Raw genomic sequence first — 21,431 nt, forward strand, 5'->3', positions numbered from 1 at the left:
TACTGTATTCATGGTACTGCGGCCCAACGCTCGCTAAACCTTTCTAAAACCAAGGAGGTTACGCCCAGCGAGTACAACGTAGCAACCTTTTCTTGTCAGATAGTGCTTAATGTACATGCCAATGGCTGCTAATGGGAAATGAGAGACAGGCGAATTTGGCTTTTACTTTCTTACGGCTTGCGCTTCGTATCTACTTCCCACCTTTAACCACCTCGAGTTCATTCATGGTATATACTAGTTCATTGTATTCATGGCACTGCGGCTCAACGCTCGCTAAACCTTTCTAAAACTAAGGAGGTTACACCGAGCGAGTATAACGTGGCAACCCTTTTTTGTCAGATAATCCAATGTAACGTTATTAAAACGACACGTTTCAATTTTTACACGTAACTCTGACGGGTTATTTTAGCATTATATCAACTTGTAACGGTAACTCGGTTCAAAACTTAGAAAGAACGAAGAACGAGCTTTCGTTACTCTCTTAGCGGAACGTGTACAAGACTGGTGTTTAGGCACCTCTAAAGTACAGCTTTTCGCTAAACATACTGATGCCTACATTTCACATTAATTTCACTTAGGTGCGTGGTTACAGTAAAGCAAATCAATTTTTCGTAACATAAACATTGATGGATTGAATAATCCATCTGCAAAAAATTTGTGAGGTCGCATTTTATTGAACTATGAGCTAATATTGAATACCTTCATGTACTCGCTTGCAAGAGGCGAAGCAGATAGCGCCTGCGTTGTACTGAATACGTCTGTATTTTTATTTTTGAACTGCAGTATATCCACGGCTCTTGGCAAAAAGTATTATTCTTTCAAGCTTATCAAAAGGACGCATTGCAGTTAAATGCAAGGATTTTAAATATGCTATTTTAGAGCTGCCATGGCTGCTCGTGCATTTTTTCAGTATTTCTGAATTAAATGTCTCGTCTTTGGACTTCCAAGTTCTTTCAGTCACTCAGTGTACATTTAATGTTTAATGTTCCAAATAAACTACAGAAGTAGAGGCTTTGTAGAGCCCTGGCATATTTGGCCACAGGATGGCATGCGTAAAAATGTCCCATCCAGGTGGGAGCAATGCCTTGTTTACAGAGATGGTAACATACTAAAATTATCTGTGGAGTTGTATTGCGTAGGACGAAAGCCACGGTTCTCTTCAACCGTGCGCTCAGATTTGGGTGCACGTTAAAGAAGCCCAGGTGGTCGAAATTTCCGGAGCCCTCCACTACGGCGTCTCTCATAATCATATGGTGGTTTTGGGACGTTAAACCCCACACATAAATCAACGGTTCTCTTTAAAAAAACCCTTCCGCAAGAATTTTTGCTCCGTACAATCTTGAGGCTTTGACAGGAGCAATATGTCCACGCGACCGTGTAATGTAGCAGCACTTCTTAGAAGAACCGAAGCATTCTGCGACGAGAACGTGCATGTTACCTGCATTCGCGCGCACGCAATGCTGCAAGAACGGACTTTTTAGACGATACGACCATGAAAGCGAAGCCAAGCAGCTAACGGCGAAACACGACCTCGTCTTGCGCGATTAGATAACGCTCTTATACACGTGAGAAATCCCCAGTAAAACGGCCGCGAAGACTCACGGCATTACGCTCACAATGTTGAAAATAGTGCTGTATGTTAGCTCTGCATGATAACCGAAATTTTCACGGGCATATCACGGCCGTCCACCCGCAAGTGAGCAACAACATGGCGGCCCGCCGAAGTGGGTGACGACTATGGGTGGCTACTGGATTGCCGGCCGAATCTGGCGGCTACCAGCGGCTGTGCCGTTGAAGATGTCACCACCCTAAGACCGGGTGGGAGGCCGTGTGTATGAAGGCTCCCTAACGTAGCGTAGTGGTGAGCGCCGCGCACTGAGAATCCAGAGGTTGCAGGTTCGATTCCCCACGAGAATGCTTGCCTCCTGGTATTTTAAAGGCTACAGTCTTTCTTGGGGACCTTCAACGAAAAAATTTTGGTCTGTCTGTCTGTTTGTCTGTATGTACATTTGTCTGATTGTCCGCCCTAATGATACCTCAAACGGCAGCAGACGGCCAACCCCATCCGCAGCGCCCACCAATATTGCCCAAGGTTTTGCGTTCATAGCTGTTCGATTGGTAATTAAAAAGCAATTATTGAGCATATCTGAGGTGCCACAACAACGCTTCGATGTTTTGTATGTCTGCCTTTATACAAGAAGAGGCACACACAAGTAACTCATTGATTGATATGTGGGGTTTAACGTCCCAAAACCACCATATGATTATGAGAGACGCCGTAGTGGAGGGCTCCGGAAATTTTGACCACCTGGGGTTCTTTAACGTGCACCCAAATCTGAGCACACGGGCCTACAACATTTCCGCCTCCATCGGAAATGCAGCCGCCGCAGCCGGGATTCGAACCCGCGACCTGCGGGTCAGCAGCCGAGTACCTTAGCCACTAGACCACCGCGGCGGGGCCACACAAGTAACTCTAAGGAATGTAGCGTTTATCGCGCTGCGCCGACAGTGCAACGCGATGCTCAGAAAGGTGTTTCCAACGCTTTGCTACGACGTCACGGTGGTGGCATGTGCCCTTCGCTCTGCGTTCTACACCTTATCACCTCCGAGACTGGCGTGCATCTTTCTCTGCGGGCTGCACGCTTTCGTTTTCGAAGATAACTGCCAGATGGCGCTTGTGTCTAACGTGCCTCGATGTACTCGTTCGACTCCGCTACACGCTCCAGGCACTCTAACGCAGCGCCTCCAGAATACCTTTCACCGATTTTCTTGCACAGAACACCAAATAAACGTTTTGTTCACTCTCTCCAGACGCAAGAATATCGTCTTTCGACGATATTTGCGGTGTAACATGCAGATTTGAGACCAATGTTTTCTTTAAAAATCTCATATTATATATTTTCAACGTCACTTCCGTGACAGAAGTACGTCAGCGGAGCCGTGGTGGACCCCGGCATAAAAAACTTTCGTGTGAAAAGAACACGCGCGGCGCTTGAGTGTGTGAAAAGACGTATGAACGTAAAATAAGCGTTTCGTTACAATGCGAGCAATTTGTATGATCTGGGTGGTATGCATGTCCGGCAAAAACGCACGGAACTGCTCATGCACCATGGTGGACGTTGGCTACTTCCCGCACATACGTTCAGATGACGCTATAACGCATTCTTTTTTTTTTTACAACTCATCTATTGGCCGATGGCACGGTCTGTGCTAGCAGTCAACGGCAGCTACGAAGAGCGAGAGAGCAGGCCTTCTTATGGAGAGGGGTTTGCCTTAGAAAATAACACTTGCGTTCTAATAAATATACCATTGCTGTGCGAATACAAGATTCGGCAGAGCTATTCCCAGCTGTGCGTGCTTTTGGCGGCATGAGTTTATTCACAAAGCACGACAGGTGGGACTGCGCGCTGACTTCTTTAAAGCTATAAAATTTAGGAAGTTTCTGTTAAATATTTTGTTACTCAAAAACATTCCACCTCATCTAGTCAACAATATTGCGAATGTCTCTGTTCATTAGGAAACAAATTATAATAGATTGCGTGAGACGGCTTCGAAAATAGACCTAAAAAAGTTGTGAAATTAACGTGCAATTAGGCACCAATTAGGCGAAGAACGCACCGGTCCTTAGGTAGAAGAATATGGCGAGCGTAAATTGCAGCAAAATCAGGGAGCCTACGACGAAATCGATGGCCGTCGCGTGGATGTATTTGTTCGTCTTCGACGGAGTGTACACGAAATAGATGTTGTAGCGGTCCACGCTGTGCTTGAAGCAGAGGTAGATCAGACCTGCAAGATCGATAAACGAAGGGTCGCATGTATAAAGGTCGAAATCGAGGTCAGTTGGTACGTAACGGCTCTCCAAACGCCATGAACATAGTGGTGTTAGCTTGTGTGGTAGTAAACTGACAGTTTGCTAAACGTGTAGTAAGCGGCAGGTGCGCATGTAGGAGCCAAATGTCTGATGGCATAGATCGCGCGCCGCCGCTCCAAGCTTGCAATCGCTGCGAGCAAGGCCGCGCCCTTTCCCCTCCACTCCCCCCCCCCCCCCACCGCACAGAGTAAATACCGCAGAATCTTGGCTCGGTTTAAGTTCAGCTCAAAATTACGGTAAGTTACGTCTTTTATTTCAGTCATTGCGGTGGTCTAGTGGCTAAGGTACTCGGCTGCTGACCCGCAGGTCGCGGGATCGAATCCCGGCTGCAGCGGCTGCATTTCCGATGGAGGCGGAAATGTTGTAGGCCCGTGTGCTCAGATTTGGGCGCACGTAAAAGAGCCCCAGGTGGTCCAAATTTCCGGAGCCCTCCACTACGGCGTCTCTCATAATCATATCGTGGTTTTGGGACGTTAAACCACACAAATCAAATCAATTTCAGTCATTGGTTCATAACCGCTGCCCGAGAAAAGAGCTCGCGGCACTTGATTGGCTCCTGTCATTCATGTTTACGAAACCACTTGCTCAGCCACAACGCGCGAAATATACGAGGTGCATGGACCGGTGCTGTCACACTCCGACTACGCAAAATAAAATAAAAAAAACATTTCGGATTAAAACCTAGCGAACGTGGCGATGATTGAAGCTGTTTTTTTTTTTGCACTCACCGAAGGGCACTATGAGTGGGCAGGATAGGCTGTAGATCATGGTAATCGCGAATATCAGCAGGTACCACGCGTAATGGACGCCGAAGTGAAACTCGAACAGTGATGCCTGCATGCGTAATAAAAGATAACGCATAGAAAAACGAGAGGGTTAAAAAAGTGCGCGCCTATTAGTAATGATGATTAATTGTGCTTGCACCGCTACAAAAGGCTTAGATAGTGCCACTGTTGAAACGTAGAAGCACCGTTATCATAAGGCCATAATATTATAGCCGGTTACAGCCTAAGACATTAGCCTTAGGCTGTAACCGGTATCCAGTCACGTTTTCTCGTGTAATTTCTATTGCGTCAAGCACCTCTCGCTGGTATTAAAATAAGTGCTACTTCTTGCGAAATTTTAGCAAAGATTCCGACACCACCACTCAGCCAAACGTATTTTAGGTACGGACAACAGAGTTTCAATTTTCAGTACGCGTTGTTTCTGGGTGCGCAGCCAAAACGCGTTGACGGTTAAACAGAAAACTACCTAACGTGACTATCTTGCAAGCAGAGATGAAAGGCTTGCGTGCCGCACTTAGTACGGAGCTTGTACTTGTCTAGCCGTCTATCATAATAATAATAATAATAATAATAATAATAATAATAATAATAATAATAATAATAATAATAATAATAATAATAATAATAATAATAATAATAATAATAATAATAATAATAATAATAATAATAATAATAATAATAATAATAATAATAATAATAATAATAATAATAATAATAATAATAATAATAATCAGCATCATCATCATCATCGTCGTCGTCATCACCACCACCACCATCACCATCATGATCAGCCTGACTACGTCCACTGCAGGACAAAGGCCCCTCCCATGTTCCGCCAGTTAACCCGGTCCTGTGCTTGCTGCTGCCAATTTTCACCCGCAAACTTCTTAATCTCATCTGGCCACCTAACCCTCTGTCTCCCCCTAACCCTCTTGCCTTCTCTGGGAATCCAGTTAGTTATCCTTATTGCTCAGCGGTAATCCTGTCTACGCGCTGCATCCCGTAGCCGTCTACACTGAGTTGTTTTTTAAAGTGGGCTCCGCAGGCCCCTCCTCTGGGTTCTTTGAACCAATGATAAATTTTTCCTGGTTCCGCACTCACCATGTCGTTTAAATAGCGAATCAGCGGTGCGATCAATATAAGGGGCCTCACCCGAGTGTCAATAAGCATATACCAGTGCATAACAGAAGCGCGTGAGTTGTGCAATAAATTTTGCAAGCAGCTTATAGCTAGTCAGACTCTGAAAAAGGGCCGGGTAGTTAAGCTGTTGCACTTAAATCTCGAATGCCCTATACTATCCCCATGTGCACTCCTCCAATTGAAGATGGGTGCGGAAGGTAAAGTAGTGGACATGCTGCCGCTGTTTTCAAAAACATGTATTCTTGTGAGCAGGCATTCTTGACAATAACCTATTTAAAATCTAAGTACAGAAGTTGGCTCCATCCAGCGGCCGGCATGCGGCTTGTACATTGTGTTACTAAACGTCGTATGGATTGGTTGCTGCACGGAAAACGAGTTCTGTTGCACGTCAATGAATCAACCTGTTATATAACCTTCCTTCTGAATTTATGGCACGACAATATACGATGAACCGAATGAGCAATGCTTGCACAAAAGCTATGAGGAGTGGGGAGGTTTTCGTGACACTTAATGTAGATTAGCAAGGTTCCTTGCGGCCTACAAAATTGGAGCACCCTGGACTACCGCACGATCGTGTACGTGAACTGTGGCCCCAGCAATCAGCAACAGGCCGAGTGCCATTGCGCTGCCGGAGCTTATCTCGGAGGCCGCATGAGGACGAACCTTCAACAGATAGCGGGAAAGAATGTTTGGCGAGACCACAGATGTGGACTGAATTCTGAGCTGCTGCAACGATAATTGAAACTTTGGTGCTGAGAGGCCAACGAGAAGACGGATGCGTTATATATACTAAACACCTTGGTAAAGCGGCCAAAGAAGCACTTGATTATTTAATAGAACTGGTCTATTTGTGACGTCGCTGCATTGACTTGAAGATGTTCAAACATGTTGCTGAATTTACAGCACATTGTGCCGGTGAAGTAATTGAGCCACCAGCGCACCTGCGGGGGTAATTCGTATATAGGTTTATATATGCATAGATTAAAACACCGTTGCGATAACCATTTGAACCTGCAAGGTACTGCGTTTTGGCAATGTAAGCGCCTGCGCTCTATTTAGCTTCGCATGTGGAGGTGGAAAGATTCTCCTATCCATAGCGAAATGTTGGGTTATTTCATTATATGTAGTTGGCGCTTACATTGCGATTACTTCAAACAGAAACGTACCCTAACCCTGCCTTTCTTCACAAGCTTTATCCTGATGTTTATTTAACCAACTCGTGTACAAAATGTGGCGGTTTAGCCACCTTACACCACATGCTCTGGGAGTGCCCTTCGGTACGTGGCACCGATACAGCATCGTCCAGAAAGTGGGACTCCGCTCTCCGGAGTCCAGACATAACATCGCAACTTTGGGCTGTCCAGAGGGCCCACGATGCGGCGCTAGGGCTCGGCCTTACTGTCCCATCGTGGGAGCGGCCCGCCGTGTGCTAGGGCGCACGCCTTCGGACTTGTCAATAAAGTTTTTCCAAACCAAACCAAACTGCGTTTTGGCATCCGTCAATCTCGAATTTCGAGCCCTCCTTGTAGGGACAGTTTGTTGCTCTACCCATAGTAGAGTACATCATTCTAAATTGTCAAAAATTTGTTCTAAACACGACAAATTTTCTATAACATCGTTGATAAAAACATATGAAAATAACAAGCAGTTCAGGACAGGTGCGGTGCATCTACGAGCTCCCTCCTTGAGCTCCTGTCGGGGCATCTGGGGTCAACTGCTATTGATTGGAACGGGTGATTTTACACTCGTAGGTCGGGGGCCTGCATTGGGTCGAGGGTCGCGCCAGTTTTTAGTGAAATATATTTGAGTGTTGTTGACCGTGGCCTAGAGACTACATTGGACACAGCGGCGGCGAAGACCTTCAGATACGTGAACGATTACATGTTTTTTGTTGAGGCCTGTCGGTGGGTATGTACTAGGACCGATGTTTTGAAGGTTTTCAATGAGTTGGGGTCAGGGCTGAAAGTTACTTGTGAGGTTCCCGACAAGGGGTGCACGCAGTTCTTAATTTTTGAACATATATTTTGGTGGAAGCCACGTATGTTGGATGTACGCCCCCCGTATGTCAAACTTATCATCGACTTCCGTTCGGGCATTTCTAAAATAGTAAAGAACGGTGTTGCGATGGCCTGTCTGGGAGCGTCACTCAAGAAGTTGTGCCCACACCGCATGCAAGAGAGTTTTGTTTTGCATGACAGATATAGAGGCTTCGGCAGTCCAGGCTTTCAGAACGCCAATTAGCGGTCCTAAGCGAAAGGGTCTTGCAAAGGTCGAAGTTGGAAGCGCGGGGTATAAGCAGAGTAAAATGGAAGGGGCTCCTTTTGTAAGCATTTCATATGTTCACGAGGTTTCCCATAAACTGAAGAAAGTTGGGGACAGGTTCGGATGTAACGTGGTTTTTTCTGCAGCAGACAAGCTTGGCGGGATTCGTGCGGCTGTGAGTAAGAAAATATCTAGATAGAGCAATCGAATCCATGGGTGCGGCATCAAGCACCGTGATAAACTGGCCGATAGGGCCAAGAAGGTAGTTTATGATACATCACTATCTTGCGGAAAATGCTACGTCGGGCAGACCGGACGTTGTGTAAACAGTAGATTGTTAGACCATAAGGCGTCTTTGAGGGGAACACCTTGTTCAAATCTTTTGTTACACTGCAGGGAGTGCGGCTGCGCACCCTTGCTATCAGAGTCCAGGCTGCTCGCAATAATTAAAGGAAAAACTGCACGAGAAATACAGGAGACATATTTTATAGTAGATTAGGCGACACATGCGTGACGATGCCCTGAATTGCGTTACATGCCACCGAGATAGATTCCTTGAGTGTTTGCCACTAAAAGGATTTATTTTCTGCTAATATGACTTGTGACTTTGTTGACCTGTGTATATATGTGTGCACTTTTTCGAATAAATTTAGTTGATAGTTTGCGCTTGTCCTTCTCTCGTGTTTTTGTTTTTTTTTCGCGCCATAAGCAATACTTTAAGAATGAACCAACTCACCACACAAGTCACTCTGCTGAAACAAGGAGTAGACAGTATTTGAAGAACTAAATCTGCTAGATATAGGCTACTTGTTAATAAATGTGACGCTAGAAGATGAAGTTAAAGAAAAGAAACAAAAGTGAACCTATGGCGCTGTGGCATAGCCACGGAGGGGCACATCGTGCCCGTGCCCTCCCGTGATTCTTCCTCCATAGCATACAGAGCAAAAAAGCTTGCTTAAACCATACCATTTTGCCCCCGCCACTTTCAGATCAAAATGTCCCCCGTCCCCCCCCTCCGCCGAAGAAAATTCTACTACGCCCCTGCTGCGGCGGTGAAAGACGCGGAAGGAACAGCGTGATGGGCCGCGTATACCTAAGGGCCGCGACACCCCACTAACTCTGATAAAGTCTGTTCTGCACAAACTGGGGAAGGACGAAGCATGTGGGGAATGACGTTTCACCCCCACAAACCCGAAAGCCGAAGAGGGACAAACCCAGCAGTGTGCGCAGATGTAAGCTGCAGTAAAATTGCCGCTGATGGGCAATTAGAGACACAAGACGAGAAAGGTCTGACCGAACCCATTCACCATTTTTTTTTATGAGGAAGATTTGTCTGCTGAGGAGCTTGTGGTGCTAAGCCTGCAAACGAGCCCGTATGAAGCTTCGTGGTAGTGCAGATTATCCAAGGTACTGCTTCCGTACGAGCCCAGTTTCGTTTCCTTACGGCACGTTTTAGCTCCGCTAACGTCATCGGCTATTGGACTAGCTGTTGCCTTGTTTACTTTTAGAAAACCTGTAATTAAACGCATTTGGCAGATATGTTTAAAGAAGTTCGGAACCGATAATTTCACCAGAAAGGCTCACGTTTGAGTCTCTGATTTTGGATGAGAAACATGAGCGACTTGGTAAATTTTGGCGGAGATCCTGACACCGCTACTAAGGCAAACAATGTTTGAGGCAGTAACGACCATTTCTTGATCCCTTAATATGCATATTTTGGACCGATGGGCAGCAGTAGGAATCAGTCGTTTTGCTGCCCATACCCGTTAATGATGGACCATGACGACTACATGACACGTGGATGTGACGACGGCATGAGACAGATACAGACCGAGGCTCTAAAGTGCTTCGCTCCTGAAATCAGCGCTACTGATTTTGTGAGGTCCGCGGAATGATTTGTTGTTATGCGGCGGAGAAACGAACAGTGATTGACCCCCCACGGTGACCTAATGATTTCGATGCTCGCCTGCTGACCCGTAAGTATAGTGACGTCGAATCACGGCCTACGGTGGCCGCTTTTTGAATGGCGAGGCGAAAATGTTCGAGGTCCATGTACTTAGATTTTACGCATTTCAAGGATACTCAGATTTTCGAAATGTCTGAAGCCCTCCACTACGGCGTTCCCAATAGGCATATGGGGTTTTAGAATGTTAAAATGCTCGAAAAAATTGTTGGTATAGTCAATAAATAATGAGGTGATATCAATCAACGCCACGCTTTTCATAGCCATTGCAAAGATGCTGAACTTATCACTCAGCACTGTGCCTATGAATTCCCTTATTTTATGGGCTGATCATCTGCCATCAAGTGAAGATGCTGCTTCGCATTTGATGCAACTGTGCACCGTCTGCTGCTGTCTTACTGAAGAAGTGTACGGAGCTCACCCGCTGCACTGCGAATGTTTCAGCCTTGGAGCGTGACATAAAGGTGTAAAGAATGAAGAGACACAGCTGCGGGAATCGAATCAGCTCCATCGTGGTGCCGACGAAGGATGACGTCACGACGTAGTTGATGAAGAAAGCGCCGCTGTCTGGAAGGTACAGGCACCTGCGCAGTGAAATAGCAGGAATAATCGATTCGCGAAAGCCAGATAGACGAAACACGAGAGAATCGTTTCAGACAGAGTACCGAAGAAGCATTAAATGAAATAAATTGGAATAAACACGCTGTTTCGCTTCAACGTGTTTAACTTCACTAAGCTACCCAGCGTTTGCACACCGTATGTTGTAGGATGCATTAGGAGCGTTCTAGTATTTATTATAATCTCATGAAAACATTGTTAATTACTAAAAAGCTTATTGCCTAAATGAAAAACAGCTCTTTTCGCTGCTCTAGATGCGCTTCTATACAGCATTGACCAAGAAATAGTGGACGTCTCTTTAGTCAGCGTGTTCCGCTACACGCATCTGCTCCAAATCGTGCCATGAATGATCAACGACTTGAATCATACTGGCCCCGTGAGAAATTTGGGGAGTATACGTGATCGTCTACAAAATCACGTGAAGACCGCAGCTGTTTGTTTCGCGTCGTGTTTCCCGGAAGGATGCACCGCTTCTAGGATTTGTAACAAGCAGATTACCTGCGATAGTCACAGTCTCGAACAAGTTTGTTTGTATTCTAGTCTCCGTAAGAAAAAGGGCACACAGTGAACTAAAACTGAAGCACTTAAGATAGCAACCGCGAGATTACGTGTTGAAGTTTGTGTTTAAATCTCATACATACAATGTGAAGACAAGGAATGGAAGTAAGTGATACGATGCTGCATTAATTCTTCATGGTGTTTACTTTCTCTACGGTTTAAGTAAAATACACCGTACTCACTTCCACAAGTGCGTTTCATTGGTCGGCTTCAGTACCCAGGAAACCAATACTTCAGCACTGTGAAAAACGAGATGATTAAATAAATTTAGGCCTACTGACATGCACAGACGCATCTGCACGCTTTCAACTTCATGACTTACCTGGGCAGACCAAGCGAAGGCAAAATCAGCACCATGAACAAGAGGAAGATAAAGATTTTCCTCATGACCCAGTGGTTCCTTGACGACCTGCAAAAAGAAAACATACTTTAATCTGCGTCAGGCACAATCTTTGTACAGCAGCATCGTGACAGTATCTGCTAGCATCAGCGATGTCGCATAGTTTCTGTTTCGCAAAGATGTTCAAGCACACCATAAAAAACGTTATCTGGTACTTGCCTGGTCCAGTGGGCGATAAACACGTCAGACATCGTGACCATGGCCGGCATCGCGGCAGCGACAAGCCATAGCATCATGGTCGGCAGGAACTTCGACAAGAACGGATTCTGCAGAACCAAACAAAACAGATATCTCGTATTATCCTTTCAACAGTTCATCACAAAACCGTGCTTAGGACGTCGCTTGTTAGGGAACTATACAACGGCGGATACCATAAGAGAGACACACACCGACCAGTCATTGCGGTTAAAGGTGCACATTCGGCAAAAGTCGCAGAAGCTCTGTCCGAAATAGTAGACTCAGTTTACGTAGTATGTGTTGCAAGAGTAATGGTTTAATTGTGAGGGTGATGTTATTAGATGTGTAGTAGTAGTTGCAGTACTGGCAGGTACACGTTATCGTCGCTTACCTGCCACTAACAACCCCTTGTCTGTGAATTTCGTGATGCCTTGGCTGAATTTCAACCTCTGTCGATATTAAAAAGATGTTGCGTTCAATGCCATGCTTTTTCTGTGGCAACTTACCGAATGATCGCGAAGTGTTCTGCGTTCTCCTATACTATTACTTAAATGTACACTGAAAGGACATCTGCACGTACCATATTTGTATGTTTACGCCACTAAGTCAAGCTTATAGTTCACCTTACATAGCACGCCGAATCCGTCGATTGCTCAGAATTTCATCACCATCCAAGTTCGCGAATCCGCATTTTTCATAAGTTCTGACACTTGAATAGTTCACAAGAAATGAGCCAGACCTTTTGTGATCCCAATCCTGGAGCCTGGGAAACCAATGGTACATAGCATTTACGAAGAAAACGCTTCTCGCAGTCGGACTTTTTTCAGTGGAATGTATAACCGAGAACACAAGTACATCGGCCACGGAAGCGTATCAAAATTGCTGGCTGTGCCGTCTAGTGTCGAGCTGTTTTGTGTCGAGAGCATAGCTGCGGCTCGCCAGAGCAATGATATCGACAGCAGACGGTTCGCCACCAGATGGCGCAGACGGCAGTTTAGCCACGTGCTTATGTGGCCCATGTACTTTCGCTGAAAAGTGTAGAGCACTGTGAAGGAACATAGATGCATTCAGATGCAGACTTGCCAGGTGCTCAGCTGAGGGGAATATGTGTTCCAGGTTTGACACGATGATGAACGGTGTAGTTAGAAAGAAGAGGATGAGGAAGAGCACGAAGTTGATGAAGAAGGAACGAATGTACCAGGCCCACTTGCCGATGGACAGGTTTTCCCTGCAGATGTAAAGCATGTGTGAGATCAGCGTTGGTATTAGAATGTGGCGCGTGGAAATGCCGTATGCCATGACGGGAGGAAGAATTCACGAAACCACAGTAGCGTACGCCAGATAGTGAGGGTAAGAAAGCGATACGGACCGACGATTTGCTGAGCATGTTTTTCTGGCGCATTGCTTGGAACGTGAAGAAGTTAAAGAAAGACGTGTTCATGTTCCCGTCATGTTCCAGGCATTGCGCCAAAATGACGTGGTCCACAAACTTATGCACCAACTCAACCAGGAAAAAGTTCTCACAGATAGACGAGATCTCGTAGTGCACATTGAATGACATGGGCGAAGAAAGTGACGACAACAATGCACTATAGTCCTGGCTTCTTTCGAGCATGTCCGTCGTGCGCGAAAAGCTTCATTCTGTATCACGACTAATTTAGACGTGCGTCAGGTTCCCTTTCGAGCGGGGGGGCGGGGGGGTACAAAGGTTTGTTCGTCGCAGTGCCTCCCCTTCCATGATAAGTCAATGTATTGGGAAGATTCTGCGCCCTTCCCCATCTTAGGTAACTAGGGGAGGGGAGGCCACAACCTACCAGCTCTATGCGTACGCGTATGACCACCAACGCGAGCGAGTGCGCACTGAATTCCTTTCCATAGAATTATTACGTACGCGTTCCACCAAAGTCTATCGAGTCCCTTTCATATGGGGTGCGTTTACTACGTAAACTATCTATTCAACACGCACGCCTCACCAGAAAATGTCGCTGGGAGGTGGAGCAAAGACGACCTTCCAGGAGTTGGACTTGAGCTCTTTGCTCACGCTTGAGGAAGGCGTCGTGGCGTAGCACTGGCACTGCGATCGGTAGTCCTTGCAGACCCTGGACGGTGTTTACGGATACATATACAACTTTCCGCCGAATAATAAAGCGTGCTTAAAAAGACAATGGCGACAAGTAAGCTCGTGAAGGCAAGAATTGATGGGCAGGAGATCTTTTTTTATGTTCCATGGATACACAACATGAATGAATGACAAGCACCGACCCACGACATATTAATGAATCCTTCATTGTTGAAGTGTCTCCGCTGTTAGGTCCAATGTTGCGCGTGTAATCATTATGCGATTCCTTACTAGTGTTAACGTGCTTGTTCATTACGCGAGCTGCAAATAAGTCTTTTAAACAATCGTCTATGTTCAAGTCTTTCTTTTTGTGGCTGAACTTTGTATTCGTAGGCAGTGATACATAGTTACGTGTTTTGTACAGCCCTAATGCGGACTGATGCGGAGAAAAGACAGGAGCACAAGGAGGAGCCCGAATGGACAGACGCTTCGTCCGTCCATCGGTGTTCCTTTCGTGTCCATATTTTTTTGTTCATCAGTCTCCATCAAGATGTATCACCAACATTTCAATGAAGCCCTCCTAAATGTCTAAGCCGTCTGAGTACGTTTACGCGCCGCTTACATGAAGGCCCTCAAAACCTGGCGTATTTTCCATTTTCGCCTCATTTGCGCGTCTTTGCGCGTACTAGCTCAGTGTACAGCCGTGAGCAAAAGTATACGGACCAGGCGAGCACATCATGAAATCGCACTCGTCTACGTGTCATAGCGAGTCGTCTGCTGTCGGGAAAATTGCGTCTGCTGCCCTCGACAGCAGACGACTCGCCGCAAGACGGCGCAGACATCAATTTTGGTACGTGCTCGCGTGGTGCGTATACTTATGCTCCCGGGTGTAGCTTAAACGAAGCTGTCGGTTCAAGAAGTGCGCGCGTACATCATGGCCATCTCCTCGGTCTCGAAGGTGACGAACACGAAACCGACGGGCCGCTCGAGGGCGTTGGCTCGCTCCTTCTCCACCTCGCGCAGGTACTCGCTCTCCTCGCGGGAGTAGTAGTCCAAGGCGTCCACCTGCCGTCACGAAAGAGTACCAACCAAAAACGAATGCTACAGCCGTAGAGGCTGGTGTCATTACACACAGCTATGTTCCGCAAAGTTCGAGCGCATTGCATTTGACAGTGTTCATTCACGGAATATCTGTACACAATATATATATATATATATATATATATATATATATATATATATATATATATATATATATATATATATATATATATATATATATATATAAAAGGAGCTTCGGTAATCGTGAAGGTATGGGATATGGCACAACGGGAGCGTTGTCAACAAGGATAAATTTATTTGTTTCCCAACAGTCTCGGGAGGGGTCCTCTCTTCATCAGGGGATGAGTTATACTAACATGAACTTCAAAACTTCGTTGCTGCCGCGTCCCTATCGCCTTGAAAGATGTTTGCGAGAGTGAGAGAGAACTAAAAAAAAGAAAGTAAAAAAGAGGAAGAACCACTGTCAACACTGATATATATATATATATATATATATATATATATTAGGGAAAGAAGTGTGTACCTAAGGGCTCGTTTTTCCGTGTTTTATTATATTATCACAATATTATGACAAGGAATGTATAGGGGAAGTTATTAGAGCAAATGGAATGTAAATAAGAAGAAAGAAAAGACGGTGGATATATATATATATATATATATATATATATATATATATATATATATATATATATATATATATATATATATATATATATATATATATATATATATATATAGTTTGCCACAGAAGCTTCGGTAATGACATTCCGTGGTTTGCCCGACTACGAAGCCGCAGAAACACCGTGGTCCTCCTTGCTGCCAACGTTGCTTAGTAGCACGTTTATGATTTAAAGCTGGCATCTTTGTGCGAAGTTCTTTCCGAACTGCACCTGCACTAGCAGAAACGCTCGAACAGTAAACATCGAATTCCGCAAACTGCCCCAAAATTGCCAAAAACACGAGCTAGAGTGCTTATAGTTTAAGGTAATCCGTAGAATGCTCAACATTACTTTATGTTATACGGTGCAACTATTTGAAAAGTGCTGTAGCGCTGTTTTACAATGGTAGCAAAAAAAAAAAAAAATAGCAGGTGTTGTGCCCAAGTCGAGACGCTGCGGCTGACGGCTAACTGTTCTCGCAACACCCACCATCTTGCAACCGCATGCGTCTCCGAAGATCCACAGGCGGCTGAACTGGTAGGGACGCATCTTGGGCCTCTTTCCGGTAGCGTTGATATGGTTCTCGCACCACATCCGCGCTTGTGTCGATACTTCCCTGCGAAATTCGGGAGAATATACCCATCGTGTACCGAAAAATTTTAGGTGCAAACGATGAGACCCCAAAAGGTCTTTAACGTAATTTGCAGTTCGTCCCTACTTGAACTGCCTCATGATGATAATATCGCCTGATAGCACCTAAAGCACTAGTGATTGTGTTGTCATATAGGTGACAAGTTGGCCAGAAAAGAGACATAGAGAGGTATACTGAGACTGTAATAGAGTTAACGGTAGTTGATTAGACTTATGTGCGTCTGAAAGCCTTGAATAAACGGCCCAGTGATGGCAAAATGAACCATGTTCTGTATGGCGGCTGACTAATTTCCAAGTCGTATACGAGGATATCTGATATATTTCTTGGGTCGCAATGATATCGAATACCAGAGAGTCAAGCGGGTAGGCTCGATCACAAGGAAGGCTATAAGATAGCCCAGCACATAATTTTTGTCCAACGCATTGTGGCAATACACAGAAATTTATGCGGCTTCTTATTCATTCGTGTAAAATGACTGGAAGCTGAAGTCCACCTTTTTCTTTGCCGCCGGTTGTATTCTGTCGAGCTCTACCTGTTTTGTTCTGAATGCGACCACGAAATCTTTACCCGCCTAACAATATTTCACGTCGCCTCTGAGAACGGAAGCGAGACAAGCCATTTGCCCCTCATAAGGTTTTGCACGACTGTCCTGCAGACACACATTTGACCATGCAACTCTATATGCCATGTGATGACTTTCACAAATTTTGGCAACGCGTGATGTTATGATCACACAAACACACGACGATGTTTTGCGTCCCGTCGGGCTTAGCCGTGGCTGCCGAGTCGTAGTTCGCGTTTGATGATTCATCGCGGGCTTTCAGCCTATTAGGGATTATCGAACTTCGACTGATACATCATAAACATCACGTCGACAACTCCTTTGGTAGTTCTGTGATCTAGGATCAAGAAAGGTGTCACGATGCCCTTCATTACGCCACTCTAGTTCGCAATGGGATTTACACCCCTATAGATGGCGTTACCGGTACGCACGGTTGATATGCAGCCTATTGAGAGTGAAACATACCTGTTGCTGTCCAGCACCACCAGTTCCCGAATGTCGTAGGCGAACTTTATGTCCTGGATGACGCACTCCGGGTAGGCTTCCCTGCTCCGACATAGCGGGAAGTCGATGTAAAAGAAAAAAAAAGTGTTACGTTACTGAGGGAATTCTTCGGCCCGATACGTGTGACAGATTGTTATGTAGTGAAATATGAGGACGCTTCTTGAGGTTTCGAGATGCACGTGATATATATATTTTTTGAAAGTCTTCCTGGATTCGGGTCGAGTTATAAGTCACCAGAGAAAGCGAACGAGCAAACGAAAAACGATGCTTTATTGCCAACGTTACGGCCGGGGACCGGCCTTCGTCAGGGCGTACGTCTATATATATATATAAATATATATATATATATATATATATATATATATATATATATATATATATATATATATATATATATATATATATATATATATATATATATATATATGAAGAGGGAGAGGGAAAGTATGTTGTTTCTTCAATATGAGGTTATTATGTGAACATTCGAGAAAAAGAATTGTGAAATCAAAAGGACTCTAGATAAAAAAGCTGACAGAAACTGGATTAAAAGGTGAAAAGGTCTCTTTCGCGCACCCGTACACTTCGCTTAATTTTGTCGCAAAGCCTGCTGGTTTGGATATGACGCCAGGGGTTACCTGAAATGCTGCCGAAAGATATCGGCATGGCAGCTCTTGCGCGGAACGCCCACGATCATCAGGGTCCGACTGACCTGCATGTGACGAACGAAAAATGTTCAGGGTTCACAAAAAATGGCTTCCTGCACATCGAAATTCTGTATCAAACAGCTGCGATGACACTCAAAAACGATGATAAACGCGTATAATATTTTGTTACAAACAGCAAACTTCCTTATCTCGGACTGCCTTGTTTCTCGGCCCTATGTTTTTGTGCCACAATCGATAGAAACTGCATAATATCCATCCGACGCTATGCCAGGGCGTCTGTCCGTGGTGTGGTGGTAGGCGATCACTCTTCCACACCTGACGGCGATACGTACAAAAACCTGCAACTTAAGATGCAGTTTTAAACGATTTCACTAGCACAGAAAATCAGTGAATGCTTTACTGAACTTTTTGCGTGTAGTGGCCTATTGCGTAGGCTATAGCGCTCCAGCTCACTTTTTTTTTCTTTTCTCTTTCGCGCGTCCATTTCGCTTTTCACTTTCTTTCCCATAATTATTCCCCCTTTCCTTAGTGCAGGGTAGCAAACCGGATGCTCCAATTTCTGGTTAACCTCCCTGCATTTCCCGCATTTCGTTCCCTCTCTCTCTCTCTCTAAATGATTTTAGAAACTTAAAAAATTGCCCCCACCTCCCCGAAAGACATCGTGCGGGAATGCGAATGCATTTCTTGCGCCGAGGGTATGCGGTGTATGGCGTAAATTAATGATGGGACGAAAATTTGTACCGTAAGCATTTATACAGTCATCAGCTAGCGAACGGTTGAGAGTGAGGAGCGCACTTCACTCTATTTATATGTACGTACGAGTGAGTCGATGGGAGAGTGGGGCGCAGGGAGTAAAGTGAATGACGAGAGCAGGAGTGGCAGAACACTGCACCTACTCTCTCCTGCACTCTCTCCACTCACGCAGGAGCTCCATCGAGCTCCCGCGAAGCGAGCGCCTTCACACGTTAGAGCGTGCTCCTCCTCTCCACTGACTTTCCGCTACTCCAACCGCACCACCGGCTCTTGTTGCTAGGAGCGAGGGTAAGCGCGCGCTCCCACAGCTGTTGCTATGGGGAAGGGAGTGAGAGCGGAGGGATAACAGTTGCCGGCGCGCGGACACCACCGGACGCCTGACGTAGCCCGGCTATGAAATGCTTCCGCATTTAAAAAGGAGCAGTGGGAGGCTGATCTCGCCAGCTCTGACGGGCGAACGCAATACGCGCTGCTAGATCAGGTCTGCCGGTAGGTGAAAGCCAGTTGTGCCCTGGACCTAGAGCACCACCCAGGTCACTCTTGAATTATCTTGTACACTTTTGTACACTCGCCGTGATAGTGTAATCAGTGACACCTGAACAGTGTTGCACCTAACTACGGAACACTTACCCGGCTCTCTTCTGGCCTGATGTGCAGCTTGGCCGAGAAGTGACGCATGAAGAGTACGCCCAGCGGCAGAAACAGGAAACTGAGGATCACGTGCACCCACAGGCTCGACGCGCTATTGGTGGAAATCATAGAGACAACGTTTGCGTGCTTCTCCCATATTGTTGTCGTTTATGAATAAATTACTATTGTCAAGCTTTGCGTTTATGAGTTCTTCATAGAGACCATTATTCTAGTACAATTCCAAATGTAGCAGCTTATCAACGTGTGTAATCCTGCAAATAATATAGATTTGTTCATAGTTTAAGTTTTACACTTCAATATCTTGATATCGCCACAAAGGCTTCTTTCTTTCCGTGTTTCTTGAAGCCGGTCCACCACACGTGTAGACAGTGCCTCGAGGAAATCGCGTTAGAATGTCTGAGATTATTTGACATTATTCTGACATCATTTCGTAAACGTGAGTGCGCAAACACGAACAGCTGAGTTGATTTTAGAACAGACGTGGCCAATAGCGATAATGCTTGATCGTTCTACGCAGCAAATATAAATGCCACCGTACCTTCCTGCGGATCAGGTTATCAACGGCCGACGCCCTGTGTGCCGTTAAATTATTGCGCAGTGTTTCGCTGTAGTCTGGCTTTCCATTACTCGGCCACAGTTAAGTTTGGATAAATCACGTGACTATATAATTAGGGACGCCGCAGTAGAACCACCGGCTGATTTTGACCATGTATCTATAATTTCTAAACGTGCACCCAAATCTAAGTACACATGCCTCCATAGCATTTCCCCTTCACTGAAATGTGGCCTCCGAAACTAGGACTCCATCCCTAATAATCTAACTTAGTCGAGACCAGCCTAAAATATAGCCTGCAATTTTTTTTTCAGATTGAAGGAGCACTAAAGCTAACTTGTGCGAAGAAAACAAAAAGCCTGGACCAGAACCACATCCCTTCTACCATTGCCACGACTCCTTCACAGTAGCAGTGAACATTATTGATGCGCTTTTAAAAGGGAACGGCTCGGCAGCATAAGTGGTGAACTCGGTGGCTTAATTCCGAATAATGGTCTCCAGGACTGCGCAAGCCGCAAAATAGTCAATTTTCATATCCTGAATCAGCTGTCGTAGGCGTTCTCGAAAGATGCTGCCCGATGCAGCTTTGCTACTTTTTCGTCCTGTGCAGCCTCCGGCTGTTTTTCTGCTCCTTCTCACCGATTAGGAATCGGAATTGCCAGGCGTACATGAAAACACTACCATAGAAAGACGTTGCTGTGACAAGGTCAAGTCATCTAGGCAAAATGACGACTTGAGCGCACATTCGCATTTCAAGCTTCTACTTTACTTTGGATAATCCTACCTCGTTTTGGTACGACCATTATTCTCGTATTTGCATATAATGTAAGTTAAAAAAAAACCGAGAAAATACTTACTTTGGATCCATGTTGTTGAGAGTAGTATGAACAAATTTCCTCGCGTCTCCTTCTGCAAAGAAGCGAAATAACATACTCTTGTGATACCCGTGGGCCACCCCACATTCGCAACGAATGCAGAAATGCAAATGAAATGAATGACTCTTAACGTGAACTGGTTTGAAGTATCGTTTAGAAAGAGACGAGGAGAAACGAGAATTCAATATATGGACGCAAAGATATGCTTGAGCTCATTCATTATGGCAGCTTTAGCCCCTCTTTGTTTATGCGCTGTCCTAAAAGCAATTTCCCGACAAACTTGCAAGCCCTAAATGCTGCCTTCCTCAGTATGTCAGCATAAGCGAGTGCATAGCTCCCTATCAGGAGAGGAGAAGCGAAGGTTACTAAGTCTATGTGAGGGGCACATTTTGCACTCCTCTTAAAGAACTCTGCCCCGCCGCGGTGACCTAGTGGCTAAGGTACTTGGCTGCTGATCCGCAAGTCGCGGGTTCGAATCCCGGCTGCGGCGACTGCCTTTCCGATGGAGGCGGAAATGTTGTAGGCCCATGTGCTCATATTTGGGTGCACGTTAAAGAACCCCAGGTGGTCGAAATTTCCGGCGCCCTCCACTACGGCGTCTCTCATAATCATATGGTGGTTTTGGGACGTTGAACCCCACAAATCAATCAATCAATCAATCA

General features: G+C 45.5%; 1 protein-coding gene across 1 annotated transcript in view; it reads right to left on the bottom strand.

Moving 5' to 3' along the window:
* Tmem63 (transmembrane protein 63) overlaps nucleotides 1-21,431 on the bottom strand; it is a 57,549-nt gene that overhangs the window by 16,440 nt on the left and 19,678 nt on the right. Inside the window, exons 7-20 of the mRNA XM_075871354.1 lie at nucleotides 20,752-20,803; nucleotides 19,321-19,432; nucleotides 17,908-17,981; nucleotides 17,234-17,314; nucleotides 16,044-16,170; nucleotides 14,765-14,898; nucleotides 13,748-13,873; nucleotides 12,858-13,002; nucleotides 11,757-11,863; nucleotides 11,520-11,606; nucleotides 11,380-11,436; nucleotides 10,443-10,605; nucleotides 4,600-4,705; nucleotides 3,619-3,786 (exon numbers count right to left, since the gene is read on the bottom strand). Coding sequence (XP_075727469.1) covers nucleotides 3,619-3,786; nucleotides 4,600-4,705; nucleotides 10,443-10,605; nucleotides 11,380-11,436; nucleotides 11,520-11,606; nucleotides 11,757-11,863; nucleotides 12,858-13,002; nucleotides 13,748-13,873; nucleotides 14,765-14,898; nucleotides 16,044-16,170; nucleotides 17,234-17,314; nucleotides 17,908-17,981; nucleotides 19,321-19,432; nucleotides 20,752-20,803 — 1,539 coding nt within the window. The remainder of the gene's footprint in view (nucleotides 1-3,618; nucleotides 3,787-4,599; nucleotides 4,706-10,442; nucleotides 10,606-11,379; nucleotides 11,437-11,519; nucleotides 11,607-11,756; nucleotides 11,864-12,857; nucleotides 13,003-13,747; nucleotides 13,874-14,764; nucleotides 14,899-16,043; nucleotides 16,171-17,233; nucleotides 17,315-17,907; nucleotides 17,982-19,320; nucleotides 19,433-20,751; nucleotides 20,804-21,431) is intronic.

The sequence above is a fragment of the Rhipicephalus microplus genome, chromosome 8 (genome assembly GCF_043290135.1).
Source record: "Rhipicephalus microplus isolate Deutch F79 chromosome 8, USDA_Rmic, whole genome shotgun sequence".
NCBI classification, from domain to species: domain Eukaryota; kingdom Metazoa; phylum Arthropoda; class Arachnida; order Ixodida; family Ixodidae; genus Rhipicephalus; species Rhipicephalus microplus.